At 57.0% G+C, this 9,709-nt stretch overlaps 1 protein-coding gene across 3 annotated transcripts; it reads right to left on the bottom strand.

Annotated features, from left to right (window-relative positions):
• Positions 1-46: 46 nt before the first annotated feature.
• On the bottom strand, positions 47-8,966 carry ZNF219 (zinc finger protein 219). Of its 3 annotated transcripts, none has more exons than XM_039245142.1 (5): positions 8,935-8,966; positions 3,664-3,752; positions 1,967-3,374; positions 1,522-1,653; positions 47-1,310 (listed from the first exon to the last, which is right to left on the bottom strand). In XM_039245142.1, exons 2-5 carry the CDS (start codon positions 3,667-3,669, stop codon positions 709-711), a joined length of 2,148 nt encoding a protein of 715 aa, XP_039101073.1. In that variant the 5' UTR covers positions 3,670-3,752; positions 8,935-8,966; the 3' UTR covers positions 47-708. The 3 variants fall into 3 exon arrangements, with proteins under 3 accessions (XP_039101073.1, XP_039101071.1, XP_039101072.1); XM_039245140.1 differs by lacking the exon at positions 8,935-8,966 and adding an exon at positions 8,440-8,526; XM_039245141.1 differs by lacking the exon at positions 8,935-8,966 and having other exon boundaries at positions 3,664-3,980.
• Positions 8,967-9,709: the final 743 nt, after the last annotated feature.

The raw sequence follows: 9,709 nt of genomic DNA, 5'->3' as shown, positions 1-9,709 counted from the left end.
GATCCAGCACGGTCCAGCGGTTCTCAAATGAGGTCCTCAGACCACAGTACATGAGAATCTCCTTGGCTACTTGTTAAATGCTAATTCCTGGCCCTGCCCCAGAGCTACTGAAACCAAATGTCTGGGGGTAAAGCCCAAGATTCCTCATTTCTCATTAAGCTCTTTGGGTGATCACTAAGTGCCTGAAGTGAATATTTCTGAACAAAATGGCCGAAGGAGGACAGGACATAGGCAGACAAACACAGCGCCCTGTGCCTCAAGACACCTGTTTATTGGGGACACAACTCTGCGACAGGGATGACAGGAATCGTACCAAAAATAGCGACGTCTACAGGGCCCCTTAAGGGGCTAGAAGGGTACAGTGCCCCCCACCCCCACCCATTGTACAAAAATAAACTCTCACGCCTATGGACCAGCAAAGACTGGCAGAGCGGCTCCTCAACAGGGACACAACCCTCTGCCAGCCCTGGGACCCCGTTCTTTGATCCTCACCCCTGCCACTTCTAAGGCACTGTGACTCCCCTGGGCTGGGTGGGTAGCGCCCGCCCACCCTCCTACGCCCCCTCCACCCCCTCCACCTCTGGTCCGCCTGGGGCTGGGATATGGGTCCCACGCTGCCCCCTGCTGGCTGCTCTACCCAACTACCTCTAGCGCTCCCCTGCTCCCGCGGGGTAAGCTCACTAAGCTAACCGCTCCTAAGAGGGCTCCCTACCGTTCCTGTCCCCCCAGCCCCGCCTCTCCGGATCTCGACAGCCCGGGGCCCTCCTCCCCTTCCTGCGGAGGACTGGGAGGGGTCTCTCCCGACTGTGCAGGGGCGTAGGGCGGGGACGCGTCGGCCTGGGGCGGCCTGCGGCCCCGAGCCCTGCGGCTGTGGTGCACTTGCAGGTGCAAGGCCATGAGCTCAGGCGCTCCAGTGGCGAAGGGGCAGAAGAGGCATCGGTGGAGGGCACCCCCCGGCCCAGCCTCGCCTCCTGGCCCCGCCCGCAGGGACAGGTCCAGGGGTTCAGCCTCACCGCCTCGCCCGTTGCGCAGGGTCCTCCCAGGGCTGGCAGGCTTCCGACGGGACCCCGGCGCAGCGCTCGAAGAAGGCCGGGGGTTCGCCGCGCCCTCCACCCAGGTCGCAGGCTGCGGAGCCCTCTTGGCTCCCGAAGGCTGTGCCGCACCCCGCTGGGAAGGGGGCGGCGGCTCCGGGGGCGGTCCGGGGCCTGCCCCGCTCCTCTGCTCTCGGTGGTGGCGCTGCAGGTGATACTTGAGCGAGCCGGACTGGGTGCCCGCGTAGTCGCAGTGCGGACACTTGTAGGGGCGCTCGCCTGGAGAAAGGGGTGCGGCAGGACCACAGAGGCACGATCACCGCCCACCCCCCACACGCGTTTCGCTCTAGGTACAGACTCCTATGGACCGGAATAAACACTGCCACCCCCACCGCCTCTGATTTAACAAAACACGCGTATCCGGTAGCCCTCTCCTCTCTCTTACTGCCCTCCAGTTCCCCCACCCCACCCCGGAGACCAGCCCCCTCACCTGTGTGCACTCGCAGGTGCACTTTAAGGTGATGCGCTGAGCGGAAAGATTTTCCACAGAAGGGGCAATCCTTTCCAGTGGCTCCCCGGCCCCCTTCAGGCCTGGACCCTCCAACTAACAGCCCATTCTCTTCTGCAATACACACATTAAGAAAGTCAGAAAGGCCCTTTGCCCTAACCCTGTAGGGCCAAGCGTCCCCACACCCACCCTTCAAGATTACTTCCCCTCGAGGCCCAGCAGCAAACAGTAAGTTTGAGGGAACCTGAGGGGTTGGATTTGTTGTGAGTTGTGCTGTGCGGGTGAAAAGTGGCCTCCAGGAGCGAAAAAAAGAATTAAGAGACAGGTCCTTTTTTAAAAAAAGGGGGGGGGGGTACAGGAGGATAGTGGTGGCATCGGAGTGGGCCCAGGGTGTGGAAACCTTGGAGAGAAAAGACCCCTTACATACCCTGCGTGGCGGTGGACCTCGCTTGGGTCCCCGCAGCAGGCGCAGAGTGCCCTGGCCCCTCGCCTGGGCGCGGGTGCAGTGAAGCCAGAGGGCCCAGCGCCCTGCTCCGGGCCCAGTTCTCCTCCTCCGCCTCCACCACCTCCTCTTCCTCCTCTGGCTCCTCGGCGCGATGCCGGCGAGCCCGGGCCGGGAGAGCGGAGGGCAGCGGGCGGAAGCCTCCGAAGCTGCGGCCAGCGCCAGGCTCAGCGCCCTCACCATTGGGCCGGGCCTCGCCAGCTCGCAGGCTCAGGTAGCCCAGGAGACTCGGAGGCTCCCGGCGCTCTGCCGGAGTGGGTGCTGGGGCCAAGAGGAGCGCGGGGCCCAGCGGCTCATAGGCCAGCAGGCCCAGGTCAGGAGGCTGAGGGGCCCGGGCAGCACCGGAACCAGGCCCCGGGGCACGCAGCGGGCCCAGCTTGCTGGCATGCACCTTCATGTGGTTCTTAAGGAACCAGGGCTCCTTGAAGCAGCGGCCACACACGGGACACGCGTGATCGAAGGAGGCCTTGTGCTTGCGCATGTGGCCCTTGAGAAACCAGGACTGCGTAAAACTCTGGCCACACACTTGACAGCGGAACTCCGGGGGCGCTGGGGGCTCCTCGGGAGCAGCAGAAGCGGGGGCGGGAGCTGCCTCACGTTCAGGCTCCGGCTCGGGCTCTGGGACAGATCTGGGTTCAGGTTGGGGTGGAGGCTGAGGCTGGGGCGCAGCCGAGGTGGCCGCCAGGGGGCGCTCAGGAGCTCCGTGGGCCGTCAGGCTGTGATGCAGCAGCTCCTCCTCCTGGCTGGAGCCAAAACTGCACAGGCCGCACTTCCAGGGCCTGTGCAGGATGTGCAGGTGGCGTTCGCGCTCCGCCGCGGTGCGAAACTTGCCTTTGCAGAAGGGGCAACGGAAGGTGGACGATGAAGGAGCCTGGGGCCGCGCCAGGCCCTCAGTGGCGGGGGTGGACTGCATGCCCCCTGAGCTTCGGGCTCTCCCCAGCCGGGCCTCGCGCAGTAGCGCGCGCTCCTCCAACTCCAGCAACAAGCGTGCGGCCGGGCTACGCGGGCGCTCGGGCTGGTGCGTGCGCAGGTGCGAGCGCAGTAGGGCCCGCTGCGCTGCGCGGTGGCCGCAGTGCGGGCATTGGAAGGCCTGGGCGCCTGGGTGCGCCCGCAGGTGCAAAGCCAGGATAGAGTTGAAGCGGAAGCGCTTCCCGCATACAGGGCAGGGGAAGCGCCTTTCGCCTGCGCGACTCTCGGACCAGCCCACTGCTCCCATCCCTGGAGACCCCGCGCTCACGCCTGGCCCGTTGGAGTAGCGCTGCAGATCCAGTTCGCCGTCGAATGCCGGCGGCGAGGGCGCTAAGTGGCCGCCCGGGGCACGGGGACGTGAGCCCTGTGGAAAAAGATGGGAACAGAGCAAGGGGTGGAGAAGGGAGAGCTGTGGGAAAAGCTAGGGCGCGGAAGACCAGAAGCCGAGGGAGCATGGGTTGGGGCCTGAATCAAGAACACTGAGTGCCCTTCCCACTCACCTTGGGGGAGGCGGGATGGGAATGGGAACTGAGCTGCTGGGGCCACAGGCATAACTTCTAATAATGGGAAGTCAGAGAGAGATAGAGAAGTAGGGAAGGGAAGGAGTATAGTTGTAAGTACTTGCAGGTTCAAGCCAGAGCTGCTTCACTCACCTCCATGGACCCCCTTCACATTCTTTGGTTCTTGGGAGTGCAGGGAAGAGGAAGAAAAGCTGCTAGTGAAGGCAACAGGTGCTGAAGAGCTAAAGCAAGAGAGACAGATTTGGAGGAAAAGATGAGCCCTGGTTTTCAGCAGTGGGAAGAGGCACCCCAACCCCATACTCTTAGCACCTTGTATTCCTGAAACCTATCCCTTCATTCTCCTTCCTTGCATCCTGAGACAGGAGGGGGCTGCTGTCTTCAAAACTTGTACTCCTTGATTTGCCCACCCAGTTGTCTTCCCCCAAATTATTCATTTTACATGCCGAGTCCAAAATCACCACCACTACCACCTCCGCCGCCACTAACCACCACCACCTCCGCTGCCATTAACCACTACCACTACCACCACCACCACCACCACCACCACCCCCTGGCGGTGGAAACCATCACAATACACCCCTCTCTCATTTAAGTTGGGCTATGCAGCTTGATGAGCAAATGGGGTGGGCCTTCCAAGCTCCCCAGTTATCCAAGTGGGACCAGTTGCTCTCAGACTCCTAACTGACCAGCCAGCCAAACATCCTCCCATACTCCACAGTCCTTCTTTCTGCCCTTATCCTGTCTTTCTGTCTTTTCCCCCTCGTTCTCCCTCCCTCCGCCTGGATTCCTGATCCATTCATTTCCATTCATTACAGAGACTCATTCATGCATGGGAGAGAAACACCTCCCAGCAGCAGAGAGTCTGGAGACAGACAGAGGGGGAGGGGCATGAAAGGGGAGAGAGCCAGAGGGAGAGGGAATGGAGAGAGAGTTGGGGGAGGAGTGGAAGTTAAGGGGCGCTGCTGGCCTGGGGAAGGGGTTAAAAACTGCAAATACCGGATAGGATTCATCCCCGTGTTTCAAACCTTGGAGCCTGCAGTTTGATGGGGCATCTCAGCCCCTTTGTCCAGGGCTGTTCCGAGGCAGGCTTTCCTCCTCTCTGCAGGGGAGAGGCTCCCTCACACAAGAGGAGGATTACACTGGCTCTGAGCTCAAGAGGCTGGAGTGAGGGACGGGGGGCGGGGCTGGGCCATCTGCACAGATAGGGGCTCGGCACATGCTCTGAGCAGGAAAGGGTTAAAATTCTCCAGGCAGAAATTCCCTGGGCCTGGGATGTGCAGAGCTCCAGTTCTGAGGAAGGAGAAGAGCACTCAGGAGAAGATTGGGGTGGGGGGGGGCTCTCCTGATTCTAAGCTGCAGAGGTTAGCATTAGGACTTAGAAGCAACCCCAGAATTAACATTCATAGAAATAGGCCTGAAAGGACAACCAGAAGTCAGCCATACTACCTTCCTACTTACGTATAAAATTCATCTGGTCGAGGCCAGATGAATGTGGGCCTAACCTATTTTTCTTGCCTGAGACAGAAAGAATATTTGAGATATAAAGAAGTTCCTTACAATAGCCATTGTGAAACTGAAATGGGTTACTGAGAAAGAAAAGGACTCAAGCATTACTTTGCTTAAGGATCTTTAACAGAAGAGAACTGGGCCAGGAGTCAGCCCTGCTTATCAGCATAGAGAAAAGGCTCTGGAGGTCCAAGCCTTCTTTAATTTTTGACATTTAATGAATGTGATAAGACTCCATGAAGGGGCAGGTACCTGTTACATGTGAAATCTGGGTTAAGGGAATTTATTAACAGGCGGTTGACTGACAAAGTGTCCTCATCCAAGGGTCACTAAACAACCTCCACCACCACCTTTAATATCTGCATTTCTGTAGTTCCAAATTAGAGCATCCACGGTCATCTTCTGGATCCTCCAAATAAACCCCTTTCCTGAGACTAAGAGCCCAGCTAGGCTCAGTGAGTAGTGTCAAGAAAGGTGAATTAAAGAGTAGGACCAAGGAGTGCAGGCTATTATGGGCCCAGTCTATTAATAGCCCTGCAACCTTCAGTAAATCACTTAACCTCCCAGTTTACCCATCTGTAAAACAAGGAGTTTGGACTAATTTATATTGATGGTCCCTTCCAGCTTGAAAATTTGTGGTTCTGAGTCACAGGACTCTTCTGGACCCCAGAGGGATGTTGAAATAAACGGTCATCCCTTCAGTACCATGGAGAGTGCAGTGGGCTACCAGAGGAGCCACTTTGGCCACCTCAGTACCATAGAAAGAGCTAGGAAGTGCTAGAGGGGCCACATTTGCCATTTTAATGCACCACATATAAAGCACTGAGAAAAGCTAGAGGATTTTTAAAAATTCCTATCTGGGAACCACGGGGCAGCAGGGAGGAAAAACAGTGATACCAGAGGGATTATTTTGGCCTTTTGGATGTCACTGAAAATAGATAAATGTAATAGAAAATAGATGTAACTAGAAGAATTTTAATTAGCTATAAGGAGTGTCCTGACAGTTACAGTTTGTACATCCTGGAATGAGTTACTGAGGCATCGTATTTGGGTCCATCACATTCTGTTGCTCTCCTGGGGATTCCCGGAACATCCTGGTGTACAGCCAATCTGGTATATTCAGAGGAAGCAGATGGTGGGGGAGGAGGGGGGGAGGCTGGGAATACTGCATGGTCATAGCTGACTAACCTATGGGCACATATTCTGATTCGGAGAAGAATTCTAGGGCCCCTAAAACTGCCTGTAGGACAGAAAGCAAAATACCTCATGGGAGGCTGACCTCATATAGAGGCAAGTAGAGCAGGAATAGGGCAAAGCTTCCTTCACCAAAACAAAAGACCTGCTTTGCACATAGCATTTTCCAGGACAGAAAAAAAGTGATACATAAGAAAGCCTAAATTGAAGCTGAATTCCCAAGGCAGCGTACCCCAGAGGGTAGCCTCCAATCAACAAAACCCACTTAGACACCTTCCTAGACCCACCCAAGATCTCCTGAATCATCTCCACACCAAAGCAGGTCCCAGGCACCTAATCGCATGTGTTTGTTTTGTTTGTTTTTCAGTAGGAGAGAGAACTGACAGGGTCCAAGATCTATGAACTGGCTTAGAACCCAGATCATGCATGTATTACCTGTGAGCAATAATCAGAGTTTTCTATAGTCAAGCCCTTAACACTGTCCACGAGACTTGGCCAGACAGTAGTACTGACCTACTTTCCACTACCACTGGGAATCAGGGGTTATCTGGGTCTTATATGGGTTCTATAGGGATACAGGGATAGGGATAGGGGTCAGCATTCCTTCCAAAATAACAGATCAATTATTTTTATATGCTAGGAAAGCAGGTGGGGAAGGGGGTGTGGACTATCAAACCTTATGAGTTAGGGAAGGATGGGAGAATTGGTGAGAAGACTCGTAGAAACAAGGTCAGGTACACAGAAGCATCTGCTGACTGAAAGACCTAGAAGATTGTCCCTCAAGTCTGTGGTTCAAAAGTGTTTAGGGTCAGAGTGTAACAGGCAAGGATTCAGAATGTCTGAGGTATAGTTGTAACTAAGCCTCTGTCATTGCTCATTTCTAATACTTGATGTTCTTCCCCCTGTTGAGAATCCTACACCTCCGAAGTCCGCTACCAATTACAATTAACACTATACTAGATGAGGTTAGAAAGAAAGAGAGCTTTTTAGGTGGTCTAGAGTCAAGACCACTTTTTATCACAACCGCATGCTAGTAGCTCACTTTTATGGTCTCCTCTCCATGGCCTTCTGAACCTCACTGCTCAGGGAGTTACTCTAAATTGACCCATCACAGCAGGCCCATCTTTTACATTGAGTCCTTGGTATAGCTTCCTTCCCTCAATCTCACTGTCCTGATTTGGGGGGCATGGCAAGTCAGTTATCGACTCCAAATGTGTAGGAGACCAGAGGAAGGTACACCTGCTGACCTACTGCTACCCCACCACAGTGAATCTTATTCCAGAGGCATGTCCCAACTTGACCCCTCTTCTGAAAGTTCTAGAGGACCTGATTTGGGGGAGGGGGCATGGAGCCAACCCTAAGTCCCCTTAACTGGAGCTGACCCTAGAAAGGTCAGAGTCTTAGCACCCATATGAGCCTCAGTCTTCAGATTAGGAGGTAGAGGGGTGGGCAAAAGAGCCTCTGGGAAAATCTCCCTCCCAGAAGTAGGTTGGCAAGTACGGCAGGACCTGTGATCCTCCACAAGAGATTCTTCCAGCAGCACCCCAGTCCCCTCCCGGGAAAGATAAGCTAGAAGGATGATGGGGGGCAGGGTTGGGAGATTGGGAGGCCAGGGCTCAGCTACCCGGGCCGGGAGAACAAAAGCTGAGTTGCAGCCGCCTCCGCCGCTGCCGCCGGCCGAGCTCTTTGTGACACTTTGTTTGGGACGCAGAGAGGGAAGCACCCCCCATCCTCTCCCCTCCCCCACCCCCGCTCCGGGAGAGTTTGGGTCCCTTCCCCCTCTTCCATCAGCCCTACCTGGGCCGGGGGGCGCTCATCCACTCTGGCTCCCGGCTCGGCCGCCCTGCACCCCCAGGCCCCTCGCGCCCTGCCTTCGGGCCCCTACAAAGACGCCCGCGCGGCCCCCCCCCAACGCTGGCCTTTCCCCTTTGGTCTCCGCTTTCCCGTCTCCCCCACCTGGCCCCCCCTTCCTCGAGGCCCCCCAGCTCTCCGGGCTTCCGAAGCCGCCGCCCCCACCCCGCCCCCCCAGGAGCTCTGGGCGAAGTTTGCTTGGGGCCGAGCCGGCGCCCCTCCCCCGCCCCCGCCCCCTGCACCTGCTCCGAGCCGGGCGCGCGGAGTGGGCCCCCCCTCCGGGTGGGGGGGAGGGGGCCGGGGGCGGGGGCCGGGTGGCGGAGGGGGGGGCCAGGAGTGGGGGGAGCGGCTACTCACGAGCCCCGGGCGGGCGGCGGCGGAGCGGGCGGCGGCGGCGGCGGCGGGCGGCGGGCCGGCGGCGCGGGCGTCAGCGTTACGTGGGGCCGGGGGAGATGCGCCGGGCCCCGGCCCCCCCGCCCCCGGCCCGGCCCCCGCCCCCTCCCCGGTCCCCCGCCCCCGGCCCTGGCCCGCATTGTGTGCGGCGGGAGGCGGCCCGGCCATTAGCATGCGGGGGGCGGCGCGGCGGGGCTGAGAGACGCGCGGGAGCGGGAGCGGGGCTCTGGCTCCGGGGACAGGGAGCTGGGGACCCCGGGAGCCGCGAGAGGCGGCCGCCAGGGGCGGGGTGCGGGCAGTTTGGAGACGGGGGGCGCTGTCGGAGGGAGGGAGGGAGTGAGCGGGGGTGGGACGCACAGACGATTCCAACGGGAGACTGGAAGAGATTTTGAAAGGTCATCTCGTCCTTCCCCCAGCCTCCAAGCCGGACTGCCCCTCCCACCCTAAACCCGGACATACCAGGGAAGGAGTTGGCTCTGCCGCTCTTTCTGCCCCAACATGCACAGACTCGGGAAGTTCTTCCTGGGGTTTTATCTCAAAGCCTCTCCCTTACAATTTCTGTCTCTCTTTTTGGGGAGGAGGAGGAGGGGCGATTATAGAGATAGTTAATGTCTGCCGTATAAGAAACATTATTAAAGTTACTCTTCGGTCCTTTCTGTTCTTGGTAAACAATTCCTGCTTCTTCCTCTCGAATTCTGTTTTCCATTCCTTAAGTCACATTAATGGCTCTTCAATACAACAAATATTTACTGATTGCTTACTAAGTGCCAGGCACTATGCTCAGCACTGTGGGGGATGAACAGATGAAGGGGTTGTGGTACCCTCCCATGAGCAGATTGTAATCTAGACGGGGGCTACACATTTTAAGTAGTATACTCAGATTTTATCAATATTTACAGAATGCCTGTTCACATATTTAATTGTGTAGAATCCTTACAGTAACACTCTGAAGTATAATCAGCCTGCATTTACAGGTAAGGAAAATGAAGCTGAAGAGTCTCTTTCCACTGGCCTACCAGCTCAGGGATCCTCAGAGCAAACCTAACATTTCAAATTCTGTCAGGCCATTGCTACCAAATAAAATTAATGCACATGATGACTGAGGAGGGAGTAGACACACAACTTCTCTGAATCCCTTTAAATGTGATTCCCATTCCACCGAAAGAAAAGTGGACACAATGTTTCAGTGAGTGTTGGACCAGCACTAAGCAGGACAGAAGTGGCTTACAAAGGG

Source organism: Hyaena hyaena, unplaced genomic scaffold (genome assembly GCF_003009895.1).
Source record: "Hyaena hyaena isolate Hyena2069 unplaced genomic scaffold, ASM300989v1 scaffold_256, whole genome shotgun sequence".
In the NCBI taxonomy this organism is placed as follows: domain Eukaryota; kingdom Metazoa; phylum Chordata; class Mammalia; order Carnivora; family Hyaenidae; genus Hyaena; species Hyaena hyaena.
The sequence above is the reverse complement of the archived record's forward strand: the minus strand, read 5'-3'. Positions and strand labels throughout refer to the sequence as shown.